This window comes from Lemur catta, chromosome 7, assembly GCF_020740605.2.
Source record: "Lemur catta isolate mLemCat1 chromosome 7, mLemCat1.pri, whole genome shotgun sequence".
NCBI lineage: Eukaryota > Metazoa > Chordata > Mammalia > Primates > Lemuridae > Lemur > Lemur catta.
This window is the reverse complement of record NC_059134.1, coordinates 41,932,295-41,951,193: the sequence shown is the minus strand read 5'-3', so window position 1 is coordinate 41,951,193 and position 18,899 is coordinate 41,932,295. Positions and strand designations below refer to the sequence as shown.

At 43.8% G+C, this 18,899-nt stretch overlaps 1 protein-coding gene across 4 annotated transcripts in view; it reads right to left on the bottom strand.

The window, feature by feature from the left end:
• SMCO4 (single-pass membrane protein with coiled-coil domains 4) overlaps window positions 1–18,899 on the bottom strand; it is a 57,305-nt gene that overhangs the window by 15,985 nt on the left and 22,421 nt on the right. For 3 of the 4 annotated variants that reach the window (XR_006736395.1, XM_045557136.1, XM_045557137.1), the window contains one exon: window positions 5,446–5,521. Coding sequence is in view for 2 of the 4 variants with exons in the window: in XM_045557136.1 (XP_045413092.1) it covers window positions 5,446–5,521 (76 nt within the window). In the remaining 2 variants the exon portion in view is untranslated. Of the gene's footprint in view, window positions 1–5,445; window positions 5,522–5,874; window positions 5,894–18,899 lie in introns of those variants that run through there. The other variant, XR_006736394.1, reaches the window with a different exon arrangement.

Below are 18,899 nucleotides of genomic sequence, written 5' to 3'. Positions count from 1 at the left end.
AACCCTCAAATAAAGGCTGCTCAGACACCGCACACACGCGTGCCTGCGTGTTCTCCCCACCATTGCTGAGGCCTCACCGACGACTCTCGCCCACATGCCCTCCTGCCTCCAGCTTCCCGGGCCCTCGACCTCCAGAGAGAAGGGTTTCACAGAAACCAAGGTCTGATCTGAACCCTCCAACTAAAAAGCCTCGTGGTTCCCCACTGCCAACAAAACACAGTGCAGACACGACCTGGCCTTCATCCCTTCTGTGTACTGAGCGCAATCCCGTCCCCTCCCGTCACAGCACATGTGGCAGCTCCGTCTGTCTGCACCTGTGTCTGCCTCCAGGCCTCCGAGCCTCCGTCTGCTTTATGGACTTGCTGAATGATACAAGCCTGTTCCCTCTCATCGGTGTTACCCAAGCCACAAGTTTGGGGGTCTCCTAGACCTGCCCTTCTCTGTCGTTCCCTACGTCACACTGTTCGTCCTTATCCTAAACATCTCTCAAACATAACCCCCTTCTCCATCCCCCCAGCCCTCATCTTCATGAGGATTTCTCCAACTGCCTCCTAAACCGTGTTTCTCTGCCTTCACTGTGCACTTTCTCAAGCCCCAAGTAATGCAAACGTCTCTAAATCCTCCTAAAAGCCCTGTCCGTGGAGGCAGGGCAAAGGATGCCACGCTTCCCCATCCCACACACTTTCCCCTTACCAGCAAAGAATACAGTGGTAATAACAGTGAAGAATCACGTAGAAGCAAATGTGGGAGAAAGACACATCTTCTTTAGCAAAAGGGTAAGCATGACGACACATCTAAACCTCATACCTGTTTTAAAGTCTAGTTATCAGAACTGTTAAGCCAAAAAACATTCCTGGCATAAATACACATCTCTCCATAGTGCATAGTGAACCAACCAAATCATGATAACCTAATTATGAGAAAGCCAAGCTAACGGTAATTGATAATTATACATCTAGATTCCCAGCAACCGAAAATTGCCACGAATTCAAGACCTCACTGATGTGGCACTGTCAGAGTGCCGTTTCCAAGGCTGGCAGGAACTCCTGCCGCCTGAGTGTGACCACTGCTGAGGGGGCTACGCAGCCAGCCTCTACACAATAGAGTCGTCAGAAACCCCAGCAGGGCACTAACTTAACACCAGTTGCAGTTCAGTAACTTAACATCCTTTTACTTATCGGTAGCTAGCCTGTAGTCACACCTAAAATTCAGAAGTCTGTGGAATTTTCAGTCTCACATTTACAAGAATAAAAGGACTGGCACATCTGAATCGGATCACTGCCTTTCAGAAGTCTTAGGTGTGCAGACCATGCCTACAGAATCCCTATTTCTGAAAGACAAATCTGATTCAGTAACTCCCTAGTGTAAAATTCTACCACGGCGTTCCGCTGCCTTTAGAATAAAATCCAAACCCCTTGGCTCGACTTGGTCCCCAAGGAAGGCCTTGCATGATCTGGCTCCTGCCCACCTTTTAGCACTCACCGCCCCCCTCCAGCCCGCCATGCCCTTCATTGCAGAGCCATCGGGACCCTCCTTGTGGTTCTCTGGCATGCCATGCTCTTGCCCTTCATCTATGAGTTGTCTGAAACACCCTTTTGCACACCTCTTTTCTCCCAACCATTCCTTTGCCTTGGCAAAGAAATGCCGAGCACTTGGGGTCTCTTCCAAGACCCCCCTCAAGTGTCACAGGACTTTCCACTCCCCAAGGTGAAACAGCCTGTCTCTGTGCTCCCATGACAATCTTTGCTGCAACCCATCAGGGGATCCACCAGACTGGTACCTTAAAACATTTCAAATTCAAGATCATAGAAAAATTATCTTAATTTAAGGCTACAGTACACCAAAAATCCAACTGGAATTTCAGTGTTCCCATTAATTACCTTGAAAGGAGAGCCTGAGGAGAAGGGACTGTCACAACTAAGATGAAATTCAGGTGTGTGCCTTCCCCCACCCCACCACCACAGGGTAAAGCTCAAGGCCAAGATAAGGAAAACAAATAGGCTTCAGGACAGGAGAATGTGTTTAAAAAGAAAAGCTCTATACTAATACAAAGCTTTGTTTCTTCTTCCCCTGTAGAAAATCAGTCTTTTCTTGTACCAGCCTAGAACCAAGTTCCATTCATAATTTCCTGAGCTAAAATGCTGTTGTACATTTTTATGTCAAAATATCTGGGAGGGAGGGCTTCTTGGAGAGTGGCAGGGGGTACTGCAGTTTTAGTTGATTACTTATTGGCTATTAATTTATTAAGGTTCTAAATAAGATAGTGCTCTACCTCTGTGTTCTAGAAGTTGATATTCTGAGGTTTGGAGGAACAAATCACTCCCTATTTTATTTCCCAGAATACAAATCCCTTCTAAGTATACCTTTGAGAACCTGACAGTTGCTTTATTCATTTGGAAAATGGAAGTCATAGCAATCTTCCAAAAAAGTCAAGGAGGAAGGGGAAAAGTGTCTCACATGCTACAACAATGTGACACCAACAACACTGTGGACTGTGGCTAGATCTGGGTCCCAGATGGTGCGGTCCCCTGTATGGGCCACGCTGGGCCTACGGGCTTCATGCAAGAGCAGGACGAGGTCACTGATGGGTTTCAACCAAGGGAGTGAACTGATGACATGAACTTGTAAAGATCACTCTGGGTGCAAAGTGATGCTGGAACTGGGGAGGGGGAAGCAGGGAAGCCAGTTAAAAGGCCCTGGCAGTCCCCTGGGCAAAGGATGGTGCTGGCTTGGACTTAAGAGGTGGACATGGGAGAACGCAGTGGATGAATTCAAGATCTACTCTAAGAAGTATCATTAGGACTTGGTGATTTGGAGGAAGAGAAAGGTGAATAATAACAGATGACTCCTCCATTTCTGACTTGAAAGAGTTAACAGCTACATACCTTAATGAGATAGGAAAAGAGAGGAGGTCTGGAAAGGGGCTATGGTTGAAGAAGGCCAAGAGCTAAAATCTGGACACATTAAGCTTGAGGTGCCCATGAGATACGAAGTTTGCTAAGTTTGCTAACTGCTATAAAGGGTATAAACAGTGGGACAGAGCACAGAGAAATTGCAGGGCCAGCCTTATGGGTGACCCCTGCCCGTCCTCCCCTCATGGTGCTCAGAGGTCCTGCCATCGTGCCAGCTCAAGGTGGGGCACAACCACATCAGGAGCTCACGGGACCAAACTCAGCCAGGACACAGGGAAGTTGCTTCTGCGAGGATCCGCACTAATGCAGATCCAGCTTCGGGGCTAAGACAACAACCCCCTTAACAGAAAAATGATGTTTGTATCATGCCACAACTGGAGTAGAGTGTGTAGCCTGATATTCTTCAATTACAAGCCTCATAATAGGTTTGCTCATTTCTTGATACTGACCTTTTCAAGGATCCCCTGTAAAAGGGTGCTGGTGCCTGGTCTTGGGCCCTGACACACCACGGGGAGTAATTGTTTGGGGGATTCCAGGTTAGTCTCCCATAGGAAAATGTTAATCTAAGGTAGTATCAGATGCAGAGGAAGGTCTCACAACAAAAGACCAGAGAGGATGGCCTATTTTAGGAAAACAATGATTCGCTGAACTCACATCCTGTTCTTAATATGCCTCCTTCCAAACTAGAACCTGGTTTCTTATTATGATGGGTCTATTTTCCAATTTCCCCATCAAAGCACAAATCAAAATGTCACCTGATAATCTGCTTTCTAATTAAAAGTTGAGCCATTTTTTAAAAAATCACATTTAACTTAAATAATTCCACACAGCAATAAAGCACTGTGCTCTGCTGCCTGGATTGACAGAAACAATTTGCAATCATTTAAAAGAGAAGGGAGGGAAAGAACATTAGATACAGCTAGATTAAGTTGATCAAACTCCTGTTAGTGTCTTCCAGCTTACTCAGAGTAAGACAATGCCGCATTAATGTAAACTGATTAAATTTCCTGTATTTAAATAAGCCATAACAACAATAAAACTTTCAAGACTGACTGGAAGGTTTCAGGAGGAAGGTATCTGCTTTTTCAAGAAAGCTGCCTGGCCCTGGGCATAGGGTCAGACTGCGTTTCTCAGCAGGAGGCCAAGACTCTCCTCCCTGAAAGGAACACTGAGGGTGGGCAAGAGTCAGAGTCCCGGGGTTTCATGATGCCAGCAGTTTGCCACGGCTTCCAAAGGGAGGGACCAAGATGGTACGGGGAGGGCAAAACTGAACTCCATTCACATTGGCTCATGACCTTAAGCAAGACAATGAACTTCTGCGCTTATTTCCTGACTTTGAAAATGAGAAGTTACCATGTGCCCCTGCCTGCTTCCCAGGATTGGAGGGAGAAGAAAACCTGGTGCTGTGTACAGACGCACCCTGCAAAAAAGCAGGAAAGCACTCTACAAATGTAACACCGCTGGTTACTGTTAGGGAGGAAGGGCTGGGACAAGTCTTTCAGGAGGATGCCAACCAACAAAACTGATAAAATTAATAAGAAACATCTTTGTTTTTGTGCAGTAAATAATTTGAGAAAGGCAATCTGCCGACTTGTTCATTTCAAGCAAAAAGGTCTGGGGCAGTGGGGTGGGTTAAGAGACAGCTGTCCACGGGTTGAAGCAGCCTGGAGGATGGTGGGGAGGAGGGGGTCTGCCGTGCAGCGGACAGGAGGGGCCGCAACCACAGTGAGACCAAACCCACCCCAGGCAACCCCCATTCAACACCAGCCCCAGAGGCAGACGCAGGCTGGGAGTTGTGCTCCCCTGGCCCCCGGGCTCACTGTGCTGCCTGTCACCTCCCTTCCCTATCCTGGATTATTGCTTTTAACACGATCCCAAATCAAAAAGAAGAATCGGATACAAAAAGCTTTGCTGTTAGCTTCTTTTCGCCAATAGCCAAAAAGCGAAGGACAACTAGAGAAGATTAGAAGACGAGTGCTCACGGAACAAAGTCAATTTAGGAGAGATTCCTCGCACAGGCCTGCAAGGGAGGGAGGGGGACGTGCAAAGCAGACCCACAAAGGAGCTGACCTTGAGGAGGGAACGTCAGCCAACAAACCTGCCTGGGCACCTCCTGTGTCCCAGGCACAATCCAGATATGCCCTGAGGAGATTACTGGGAAAAACATGCGGATAGGCAACTATCATGAAGCTTGGAAGCGGTACGATGGCAGGCAGGGGTCACAGAGCAGCAGCCCTGGACCGGCCCCCCAGACAGAAGAACAGTTAGGAGGTCAGAGGAAGGGCACAAATGGTAACGAATGTCAGCAGGAAGGAGAAACTGTTACGGGGGTTCAACAGCCGGAGTCCCGCCAGGAGGGACTCTGAAGAGGCTTCACTTCCAGGGAGACCCGTCTGATAAAGGCCTTGAGGGATGAATGGGAACTTGGCCAGGCAGAGGAGTAAACTATTACAAAACTCAGAGTATCGGAGGAATGGACGGGGCAGTCATCTCTCCCCAAACGTGAGTTTCCCTTTTAAGAGAATTTTTTTACCTTTTCTTCAACTTCAAGAACTGTGTTTCAATAATTTCAGCAAACTGATTTCCAGTACAGGTGACTTGAGTTACTCCTGTTGAGAAATTAGAAGAAAAGGTATAATAGGCACTTCAAGGAGGAGGGGTTATCCCTCCACAGACCCCTTTTTGGGGTCAGCTCCCCCCACCCATCCTGAGAGGGTGATCACATGTCCCCCCTAAACTGACAGGCTCAGGGATAGACACTTGTCACTGTCAGCTGCTCTGCTCCAGAGAGAGCGAGCTAGAGAGACAGACAGACAGACAGACCCAGACACACACACACACGATGAAAGATGAGCAAGACCATGCAGCTCTTGAGTTTGAGGGGCTTCCCACGCCTATTCCCAGCAGGGGGTCAAGCTTTGCTCCCTGCAGTCCTGAGATTCCCAGGACAACTTCTGCTAACCTAAATGGCATGAGAGCACTTCTGTTCCCTGCAGCCAAAAATCACTGATTTAGAGATGAGAGATCCAGGGTTGGGACTAGAAAAAGAAACAAAAGTGGAGGGTGAAGGAACAGAGGCTTCTAAACTAAAGCCTTGGGAAAAATAAGATGAGAGAAAGTGACCTGGGCCTCTGACCTGCTGTCCCCACAGCAAAAGAGAGACAAGTAGTTCATAAACTCTCAGTGGCATTCAATGTTAAGATTAAGGGACAGATACTGGGTGGAAAGGGCTCTAATATGGGTATTATCCACAACAAAGCAAAATGATAAAAATTTCATTGAAAATATAAAGGTGTGAGGCTCTGAAAAGTGTCTACAGCTGAGTAATAGTACAACACCTATCCTTATTGAGTACAGTTAACTCAGATAAATCTTGGTTTACAATGATGCCTCTTCTTTATTTTTTTGGTCTTAAATAATAAACATTTCTTATGAAGCTCAACTGGGTGGTTTTTCTTCTGGTCTTGCCTGGTTTACATATGTGGCTATCGTCATCTGGTGGCTCAACTAGATGGTCTGAGATGACTTTGCTCATGTGTAAGTGATTAGTACTGGCTGCCTTTTTATTCTGTTTTAATGACTATAAACTCTTTTCTTCCTGGGAGCTTCTAAAATTCATGCCCAACCTCTCTCCTTGCCATGTTTTTCCATTAGTTATGTTGGTTGATCAAGAACTCACCTACTAAGGGGAATCAAGAACCTAGCCTCTACTCACCCCCTCTACTAGGGAGCAATGATGTTGGTGAGGTTCACAGACTATGTCAAAGGGTGGGAGGGTGGGGAGGCAGAACTGGAAAGGAGAAGGGAGTCGGTTCTTCAGGGGCCACGAATGCCAAGTTAAGGAGTCTGGACTTTATTTAAGCAACATTGAGAGTCAAGGTGACTTTAGTCTTGTCCGTATTCTCTAAGAGATAATTATCATTCAGAAAACATACAATTAAAATTGGGCTCCAGAAAGAAAATATGACCCAAACCACAAAGACTGAAACGTCAGCTGGAAATTAAGTTGACAGCAAGCCATGACCTCGCTCCTTGACAGGGTCCCTTGCTTGCTGCTAATGGTTCATTAGCTACAGCGAAGGTCCACAGGTTCCCCTGGTTTCTGGGCATCTGAGCAGCTTGGCACCCCAGGGGCTCACTGGAGCATCTGCCTTCAAGGAGCAGGGTACGAATGACGAGAGGGACGTCGGCTGGCCTGCAGAACAGACGAAGGGCAGCCCTCCTGTCTGCTCGCCCGACTCCCGGCCTGCCTGTCGATCCCAGGCAGCAGAGATACCTGTTGCTCTAATCCAGCCCTACCACTTCCTCTCTGTAGGCCCCGGTTTCCTCATCCATAAGACAGGCGAGGGAGACTAGACCAGTGGTACTCACAAGGTGGTCTGCAAACCAGCGCATTCCTCCAACCCTGCTGCCAGTTCATAACCAGGTAAGTACAGAAATTAAGAGTACGTCCTTAGAAGCTGTTATAGCAATATGATAGACACTGCTACACAGTCCAGCATATGATCAGTGGAACTACTCTGAACAGGGCACAGACTGGTGTATGAGTTTCCTGAGGCTGCTGCAACAAACTACCACGAACTGGAAGGCTTAAAACAGCAGAAATTTATTCTCAGTTCTGAAAGTCAGAAGTCTGAAAAGAAGGGACAGGCAATGCCATGCTCCCTCTGGAAGCTCTAGGGGAGAATCCGTCACTTGCCCCTTCCAGCGTATGGTGGCTGTTGGCATTCCTTGGCTTGTGGCCACATCATTCCAATGTCTGCCTCCATCTTCACACTGACTTCTCCTCTGGGTGTCAAATCTCCCTCTGCTTTTCTCTGGTAAGAACATTTGTGATGGCACTTAAGGCCTACCAAAAAATCCAGGATGATCTCCTCAACTCAAGATCCTTACTTAATCTCATCTGCAAAACCCTTTTTTCAATTAAGGCAGCATTTACAGGTCCCAGGGATTAGGACATAGCATGTCTTTGGGGCTACCATTTAGCCCACTACCACGGGCTTGGGTATTGCTGAATTCATGTGGGACTAGCTACACATGGTGTACACTGTACGTTCACGTCAGTTACCCACCGAGGAAAAAACAACAATCACCTTGTGTTTCCAAATAGCCTGAGCAGCAGTGGACCAGATGACCTCTGATGTAGTAGGTCCCTTTGAGCAGACACACCCTACACTCCTGCTCTTCCTCTATAGCCCAGAGGCCTGTGCTGGGCAGGACCAGCCAGCAATGGGCACCCCCCAGGAAAGGAAAGCAGGCTAGCAGGTGGCAGAGGTGCAAAGTGCAGCTGCAGACTGTTCCCTCGGCCCTTCCCAGAGCTGGTCTCCCAGCTCATCTGGCAGGCAGTGCAGGAGCTGCCCCCTCCCCACCCCATCCTCCGGTCCCTCACATGGCTTTAGTAGTACTGTGATTAAACTGATACGTTTTCTGTTCCAGTGTGTCTCCTTCATCCCATCAAATGATCAGAGTTTTAAATGTTCAAGTTTGAGAATAGAAGCAAAACTGTGTTATTGAAATCCTTGTACACCTAGCACTGCCCTGCTATTGACATATCCTCTCCCTCCACACTCCTCCCCTTAACCTTGAAAACACTCATGAAGTTTCCAGGCTTCACAGCAGAATGGAGAAGGTACTTGGATACTTGACAAGGCAAAGATTTCATTTTGCATTAGAGGTTTTCTTGCCTTGCCAGAATACGCCTTACGAAAGAAACCACAATGTTTCGCGTCTCCTTGCTGTTACATTTCAACCTTAAAGGCCAGACTCTGTCAAAATACCTGAGAATGTTTAAAAGGATAATACTCAATAATAGGTATGGCCATGGTAAAACAGGCACTTTCACCACTTAACTAGTGGTAGGAGTATAACAGGCATAGTCTTTCTGGGAAGCAATTTAGCAAATTCTTATTAAGTGGCTTAAAATTGTACACAACCTCTGATGTTGCAATTCCATTTCCAGAACTCTACACTAGGGAATGAACCTGAAGTAGAACAAAACTTAATGCTCAATATCAATGGCAGTTATATGTGAGATAAAAAATTGGTAAGAAAGAGCCAACAAAAGGAAACGATTAGATAAATTATGGTAGATTCATAAAGAAAACCTTATGCAGCCATTAAAAAAAAATTTTACAAAGAATTGTTAATAAAGATAACAACTACTATAATAGCAGCTAATCCTTACAAAGGCCAGACACTATCTTAAGCTTCTTAAGCATTTTATGTATATTAATCCTTTTAATGCTCATACCAACTCAAGGAGGTAGGTACTGTCATTCCCATTTTACTTACCAGAAAGTGGAGGTACCAAGAGTTAAGACACTTGCTCAAGGTCATCATGCTAGTAAAAGACAGCACTGGGATTTGAGCCCACACAGTCTAGCTCCAGGGTCCACGCTGTTAAACCCTGGGGGAGGCTGAAAAATGGCCCCAAAGATGTCAGGTCCTAACCCTGAGACCTGGAAACGTTACCTTATACGTAATAAGGGTCTTTGCAGATGTGACTAAGAATCTTGATGAAAGAGATATCCTTGATTATCTGGGTGGGGCCTAAATGTAAGCGTCCTTGTAAGAGCGGTCGATTTCTCACACACACATACACAAGTGATGTGAAAACCAAGGCAGATAATGGAGGGATGGAACCTCGTGCCAAGGAATGCTAGCAGCCACCCAGCCACCAGAAGCCGGGAGGGCAAGGAACAGATTCTCTCCTGGAGCCCCCAAACACAGGACAATCCTGCCTATACTCTTGATTTCAAACTTCTGGCCTCCAGAACAATGAGAAAATAAATTTCTGTTGTTTCAAGCCACTCAAGTTTGTGGAAATTTATTACAGCATAATAGGAAACTAATACAAGTCCCTATTCTCTGCAGCTCTCAACACAAGAAAAAGTATTCATATGTTACATGGAAAAAGTAGAAATCAAAATTTGTACACAATGATCTTAATTAGGCATATGAAAATACACGCAAATACAAAATATTTGTAGTGATTATCTCTGAATAGTAGAATTATGAGTAATTTTTAGCATTATGCCTTTTGATATTTTCCCAAATTTCTACAATTAGTGTAAATTATTTTTACAAAGAAAAGAAAGCTATTTTTTAATTAGCAATTCATGGTATTTCCGCAACTCTAACTCAATCAAAAAAGATTAGAAATCAAGAGGTCCAAAACCCTGAGAACTTTCCTAATTCAATCTCAGAGCAACGCTGGGAAACGCAGCAGCCCAGATGCATGCCATCTCTCTCCTTAACCCTCAGTCTCCTGAAAGCCTGTTAGTTTTAAGACTCTGGCGGGAACATGACGTGGCTGAAGAAGTTTCAGGCTGTGAAGCAAGAGAATAACCTGAAAAGGTGAATGTTTTCCTGCCTATCGACCCATACAAGGGGGGAATGGGAGATTTTTATGCCTTTCCAGAGCTCATCCAGCCCAAAGCCTGTGGCCAAACACCAAGAACCAAAAGCATCTGTTAATAAATATGTAAATGTTTGACTTCTTTATAGGTGACTTCACAGAATGAAACATCAAATTAAACACTGGCCAAATCTTCTTTAAAAAGTCCTGACCCTCCTATCATCTGTCCAGGCAGTCACAAGACCACAAGCCAATTTTACTGTATCAACATCATGTCCTTCGACTGAACATATTCATATAGTGTATTAACAAAAAACAAACGATTTAGCACTGTGTACCTTCCTACATACATTCACATAACACTTGCATTTCCAGTGATTACTTGATGGATGTTGTATCTCTCACTTAATCATCCACTTCATATCAAGAGTATATTACCATTGCCCCAACTCTGTTTTCTGTTTCACTTGCCAGTGTATTCTCACATCTAGCAGTGTCTAACTTTAAGAGGTACTCACTAAATATATGAGGTATAAGTTAAAGCAAGTATGAACATAGGTCATTAATTTCCTCATCCGTAAAAATGAAGAGGCCAGGCTACATGATTATTTCCCAAGGAAAATTCCAAGGACCCTAATCCTATGAGTTATGCTAAGAAAAGCTTCACAAGTTATTCAGCTTGGGAAATATTACATTCTGTGGCCTCTCATTCCCTTTAAAGATTCATACTGCACATTATACAATAAGGGATCCTGGAAGTCCTTCAGTTAAAAACCTGTCTGAGCATTCCCAAATCTAGTCAACCACAAATACCCTTTCATCAATACTTACTGATATCACAGACAACCAGTGTTCTAAGGAAACCCTAGGAATACTAACCTAAACTCTTTGCTTGTTCAAAAGCCATTTATTAAGCCCTTGACATGATGATGATGATGATGATGATGAAGATAGGTAACATTTAATGAGTGATTACCTTTGCCAGACACGGTACTTGGTACTCCTGCCACCAAGATAAATATGAAACCAGGCTCACAGTCTACTTACTGGAAGAGACCACTGCACGCATGATAATTACAACCAGTATTAGCTGAATACACACACACCTATACATGTATACATATGTGTATATGTATGTGTATATGCCCACGTGCACAGAATGGAGAGGAGGTGGTGGTGAAGGTGAGTGTTCCAGGCAGAAAGGGCATGAGCCAAGATACAGGAAGCAAGAGAGTCTAGTGCCCGCCAATGAATGATGAGCAGTTTGGTCTTAACCAGTGGTTTTCAAAGTGTGGCCCAAGACCCTTTCCAACAGTCCTGCAAAGTCAAAACAATCTTCAGCTGTGTTGACATCTGCACTGATGGTACAAAAGCAGTGCCAGGTAACACTGCAGGTGACTTAACATCAAGGCAGTGGCATCTTACTATATTGTAGTCATTGTATCCTCCCCTGCCACACACTCATAGTTCTTTTTAAAGTCAATTTCACCTAACAATGTCCTTGATGAAGCAGCAAAAATTATTAATCTTATTAAATATCAACTCTTGAGTAAACATCTCTAATACCCCATGTGACCAAATGGTAAGCACTTATATAACACTTCTGCTGCCGCAGCCAAAGTATGACGGTTGTCAGGAAGAGAAAGCACTTCAGTGACTGAACTGCTGTTTTTCACAGAACAGCATTTTTACTTGAAAAAAAATGACTGACAGAAAAACCACGGTTATTCACATGTGGGTATTTATAAACATTTTGTCAAAAATGAATATATTGAGCCTGTTATTTCAAGGAAAACTGATAGTATTTGTTGCTAAAGAGAAAATTTGAGCTTTGAAGCAAAAATTAAAATTTTATAAAACTTGTATCCACCATTGTGAGTTTTAAAGCATCCCAATACTTAAAGACTTTTCAGATGAGAATGTTAGTGACATTAACAAACATGTTACTTTGATACTTTTCTAAGTGGTGACATTAAATGTGATATTTTGGTATTTTCCAATTGACTAATACATGATGTTACAAAATGATGCATGCATAAAAGAGCCTTTCAAAGTGCATGATAGGCCAAAGTGCATGACAGACTTCAATGTAACAGAGTATGAAAAGTTCACTGATGTGGTTTCAGATGCTACGTTGCAACAAACCTTTAAGAAATTACTGGTTAAGTTCTGAAGTAGTTTCAAAGACTACTCACAATTAATTGAAAAGGCTATTAGAATAGTCCTCCCTTTTCCAACTATATATCTGTGCAAGGCTTTTTCCAACTATATATATGGCAAGGGTTTTTCCCATATAGTTCAACCAACACAACATATTGCAACAGAATGAATGCAAAAGCATTTATGAGACCCCAGCTGTTTTCTATTAGGGCAGACATTAAAGAGATCTAGAATCAAGTAAAACAATGTCACTCTTCTCACTGACTATTTTGTTTTGGGAATATTTATTTTTCAGTAAAAATGTTACTTATGTTATCATGTAATGGGTTTATTGTTATATTTAAACAAGTTCAATAAATATTTTTAAGTCTTTTCAATTTCTAATATAGTAAATACTGCTAGATACAATCTATATAAATACAAGGTCTTCAGGGAGTCTCACTAATATTTAAGACTTATACAAACGAGTCCTGAAACCACAAGTTTGAGAACAGCTGGTCCAGGTCTAGTGTAGTGGGGGCAGGAAGCTGGGGTGGAAAGAGGGCAGCAATGGTCTCCACACCATGAGGGCTGTTCAGAACTGATGGCACAAGAGCCAACGAAGGATGCCGAGCACCAAATGGTGTAGACAGATTTGCCTTTTAGAAAGAGCAAGGACTCCATAAAAGTGCCCTCTGCTCCATGAACATGTGATTCTGAAAACAAGGAGGTACGATGGGAAGTCAAACTGCAGGGCATTGAAGGTCCATTTTTACAACCTAAAAAATGGAATACACATTTCTGTAAAAGAGAAGGAACAGAAAAATATTAAAATTTAATGATGGCAGTAAGAAGAAAAGCAGGGTCTTGCCAAATAGACTCGAAACCAAATGGAATTCTGCAAATTGAGGGAAATCATCAGTAACAAAGTGCAGGGCTTTAAACTTCTAAAGATGCCAAAATCAAGACGCATTTCAGGCAAGTCTGGAAAATAAAAATAAAAGGAGTCAGCAAAGAGCAATAAACTGCAGCAGTAAAGATGGAAAATGGATGCAGCCCAGAAAAGACAAACAGAAGCATTTAGAAATAAAAAGAGGTAGCGAGGAGAGGAAATCAGCTACTATTTCCAGAGGGCGGACCCTCCCCAATCAGCACGCCCTCCACCACTGAGGAAGGAATCACCTCCAGAGCCAAGGAGACCCCTGCAGAGCCTGACAAGCACACTTCCTGAGCAATTATCTCACCTAGGAAAAGTTGGGTTACACCAGTCAAGAACAGAGACCATATAAAATAGAAAAAAGACAACTATTAAATAAACTTGCTCTCACGGAGCTTAAAAAAAGCCATTAACTGGGTAGTTGTAACTAAAAAAAATGAGAAAGGCATCCTATAGAGAACTCCAAATGGAAGACCTAGGCAAGTTTCTCAAACTCACTGGGTCTCAGCTTCCTCTTCTGTAAAATGGGGAGTCCACCACCTAGTGAAGAGGTTGGTGGGAGAGAGGGAACGGACCGTGGACACTGTGAGCACAGTTCTGCACTGGGCAGATGCTCAATAAATGAAGGCTGCAATTATCACCACTACAGTGACCACCTCAGGGCCAAAGCAGAATCTAGAGATGTCACCATACTAACCTAGGCCGGAAAACTCTCCAAGGTCAAATAACAAGGTTTTAAAATCACCAATGTGTGAAAGTAGAGAAGGAATTTGAATGGCTTTGGCCTGGGGACACACTCAGCTCAGCAGATGACAGGACTGCCCTGGACCAACCAAGCCCAGCAGCACGCATCACCAAGGCACCCTGTCAAGCACGAGGAGGCCCACGTAAGAAGAGATTAAAAAAAATAAAAACCAAACGCCACCTCTGGAACAGCCAACACTGCTCTGCCAGGTCCCTTTCACACACTATTTATCCTCCATGTCACAATCTTTCTCTGCCTCCCATAGCCAATGGAAGGAGCAGTAAGTATTCACTGACTGCCGAGCCAGGCGCTGCCCCAGGGCTGAGGATGTGGGCCAGCCTATGTGCCCCTGCCCTAAGTGACCCAGGAACTACAGCACATCCTCCAATAATGTCCTTTTGATGAACATCATTTTGTTACAATGTTGATGAGGGGGAAAAAAAAATCGATTCCCAGCCAGGGCCACTGTGGAGTTTGCACGTTCTCCCCGCATCTGTGTGGGTTTTCTCCAGGTACTCTGGTTTCCCCAGCATCCCAAAGATGTGCACACTAGGCGAACTAGCGTGTCTAAACTGTCCCGGTGTGAGTGAGTGTGGGGATGTGTGGGCGTCCAGGGCAGGTTCCTGCCTCACACCCACAGCTGTGGGGAGAGGCACCAATCACCTGCGACCCTGAACTGGAATAATCGGGTTGCAAAATGGATGAATACAAATTATTGTCAAATAAAAATTCATTAAGTGTAGGACAATCACACAAATGCATGACAACAAACAGTATGGTACAAAATGCACTCAGCAAGCCCGCTGTATTTGTGATTGTTTTTGAACTATGTGGCAGTGGGAGCTGCCCTTCACAGTTTTCCCTTTGCAAACATTTATTCCTTAACTTAACCCACCACCACAGTGACCACTATCACCCACTGATCCACCAAAAAATGGGTAAATGATGATTACTTGATCTTATTCATTTTTCTTAAATGTATGTATAGCTCCCATTTACTTCGATGTTTAATACTAGAAATGTTTCGGATCGTCATTTAGAAGTTTGGTAACATTTTTATGCCAGAAATATGCCATAGGAACTTGACTCATTTATATCAATTAATTAGCATTTGGTAAAATTGGTTTTGTTATGTCATTTCACTTAAAGTCACAGTTTGCAAGAACCCATCAATGACATTAAATGAGGACTTACTGTACAGTCATGTGCCACATAATGGCATTTCCATCAACGAAGGACTGCATATAAGATTATAATGGAGCTGAAAAATTCCTACTGCCTAGTGACATCCCAGTCATCATAAAATCGTAGCACAATGCACTACTCATGTGTTTGTTTGTGGTGATGCTTGTGTAGACAAACCTATAGCACTGCCAGTCATATAAAAGTACACAGTAATGTCCTAGGCCTTCACATTCACTCACCACTCAGTGACTGACCTAAAGCAACTTCCAGTCCTGCAAGCTCCATTCATGGTAATATATAATAATGTAATAATACAGGTGTATCACTTTTTATCTTTTATACCATATTTTTACTGTGCCACTTCCATGCTTAGATATGTTCAGATACACAAATACTTACCACTGTGTTACAGTACTCAGTATGGTAACATGCTGTACAGGGTTGTAGCCTAGTGGCAATAGGCTACATAGCCTAGGTGTATAGTAGGCTACACCATCTAGGTTCCTGTAAGTACACTCCATGTTTGCACAACGATGAAATTACCTAATGACACATTCTGCAGAAAGTATCCCTGTCATTAAGCAACACATGACTTTGCATCTTTATGGATATAGTAAAGTGCTATTAACTTGCAGTACAGGGTAATATGGGGATAGGTCATGGAAGAGCCTACCTACGTCTGACAGGTCACAGGAGTACACACAAAAGCCCCGAGGTCTTTCAAAGCCTGGCACACCTAGAAGCTGAAAGGCCAGTGGAGCAGGAGTATAGTCAGCGTGGGAAGAGCATGGGGGCCCCTAAGAGGCAGAGAGAAACCAGATGACACAGAGCCTTGTGACCACAGAGATCTACGCTCTCCTAAGAGGAGGGGACCCCCCAATAAAGAATATTCATCCAATTTGCATTTTATAAGGTTATTGTGGCTGCAGTATGCAAGTCTGGAAGAGATAAGAATGGATATATAGGTCTGTGAAACAGAAACTTCCAAACATTTTTTTTAACCACAACCCAGAGAGTAAGACACTTTACTCTGCAACCCAATACACACAGGCACACACAGTCTATGAGGAGCAGGCCACCTGCACGGGCTGGAGCCCTGGCATTCTCTGCAAACCTGGGCCAGGTTCTCAACTTCTCTCAGCCTCAGTTTCCTCATGTGTAAAACAGGGATAATAACAATGTACCCACTGTATATGTTGTTGATAAATAAGTCAATATACATAAAGCCCTTAGCAATGTTAGCCTTTTTCTGTAAAACTATTATTATATACAAATATACAAAATAAAACTCAACCTTACTACATGCAATGTACTCTAATGTTTTTCATTCTATTTCTTTTTCCTTCTTTTTTTTTAAATGTTCAGAAAGACCCCCTAAATTTCAGAATCCAGTAACATGGATCATGACCCGCAGTTGGAGAAGATGGCTTGGACTTGGGCAACGGCAATGAGGAGAAAAACAGAGGACCTGGGGGTGCCAAAGATGCTCTCAAGCCTCTGGGTTGATGATGGTGCCATTTTTGAGATGGGGAACCCAGGAGGAAGAGCAGGTTTTAGTCTGTGGAAGAAGAGGGAGACTAGATTTCTCAGTCTAAACCTTCTCTTTTAGTCTAGACTTTCTGCCTGGAGGAGGATTTGGGTGGAGGTGACAAAAGGAACCTTCACTCAAACACTTTCCCAAGCAGGGCACTATACAGAGAGATTTCACATCAGAACCACAGTTATTAACAAAGGATACATTTGCCCAGACTGTGCTCAGTGAGGTGCACAGCCTTCATGAACCCAGCACAGCAGCAAGTGGCTGACGGAGGACTCAGGGATTTGGGGCTCCTGCCAAATGTCTTTCCCTATCTGACCAATATAAAGTACTAATCATATTTAATTAGAGTCCATTTGCCCATCTGTTTCCTCTACTAACCAAGCTGCTTCAGGGCAGGGACCACCCTGCTTTATCAACCCCAGGCCTCCCTAGCACACTGCCCTGCATGCTGCCTATAGTAGGCGCTCAACAAACATCTGCTCAATGAATGTCCAGAACACAACATGATAAAACTCCTGAGAAGGCTATTTACAGTGCAGAAAATCAAAATGAGGTGGAGCAAGTGGGAGGAAGGGAAGTAGAATCTGTTAGGAGAATTCTCATCATTTAAGGATGTGGGCCAACAAAAGGCAAATGTGTCACCGCAAAAATGAGTCTGCAAAGAAAATGTTAAACTCTGGAATATCCAGTAGACGTGGATCTTCATTATAATGATCAGAAACACTAAGCAGGACTGGGAAGAAACCAGGAAGACAGGAAAAAATAACAGAAAAACTGAGGCTATACACATACACATGTATCAGTAAAATTTGGTCTAATGATCACCCTAAATGTTTAACTGTGGATATCACTTCCCTTGCTATGTTTCCCATCAGCTATACGCCTTCTCCAGGAAGCCTCCACATTTCCAATCCTCTGCCATCTTCCAGAGCCCAGCTGCCTGTATGTCACCTCTACTTTCTATACGTACATGACTTATTTCCCCTACAGACAGGAATGGCGTTACATACCCTCTTACCCACTCCACTCTCACCCCTTGCACGGGAGACACCCAATAGTGGCTGATTTTTATATTAATTGATGCTGGCATTAAATACCAAATTCAAATTCATATTTTCTAGCCTCACACCCTTTAGCTGCAAATGGTTACTGAAGTCACCATGTTTAGGAGAAACAGTTGCATTTGTTCAGCACCTACCACATACCAGACACAGCCAAGGACTTTAAACACATCATCTCCTGTAATCCCCAATCTGCAGGGCTAGGATTATTATTCCCATTTTACAAATGACAACATTGAAGCTCAAAGAGGCAACACAGTTTAGTAAGTGGCAATACTGGCATTCAAACCCAACGCACTTAACTCCAAAGCCAAATAAATAAGCAACCACCCTAAAATTTGAGCACCATAATCCTGGCACAGAGACACAAGAACAGCCCATCTGACTTGGAAGGCCATACTCTGCTCCCCAGAACATAATTAAGACTCACCTCAGAGAAAGCTTTTTTTAGGCTTAGAAAGGCCATAATTTATCAAGAGCCATTCATTCGTCTTCTACAAATACATAGATCAGGTCAAGCAAACTTTGTGATTAAAAAAAAAAGGAACATGCTAACGGCACAGAACACGCTAATGGCATCATTTGTTTCTGAAAGAATGTTTAATTTATGGTAAGAAAAGCAAAGATGGCCGGGCGCGGTGGCTCACGCCTGTAATCCTAGCTCTGGGAGGCCGAGGCGGGTGGATCGCTCAAGGTCAGGAGTTCGAGACCAGCCTGAGCAAGAGTGAGACCCCGTCTCTACTAAAAATAGAAAGAAATTATCTGGCCAACTAAAAACATATATACAAAAAAATTAGCCGGGCATGGTGGCTCATGCCTGTAGTCCCAGCTACTCGGGAGGCTGAGGCAGTAGGATCGCTTAAGCCCAGGAGTCTGAGGTTGCTGTGAGCTAGGCTGATGCCACGGCACTCACTCTAGCCCGGGCAACAAAGTGAGACTCTGTCTCAAAAAAAAAAAAAAAAAAAAAAAGAAAAGCAAAGATGTTCAGAACAATCAAATCATTAGTGTCAGGTAGTTCATAAA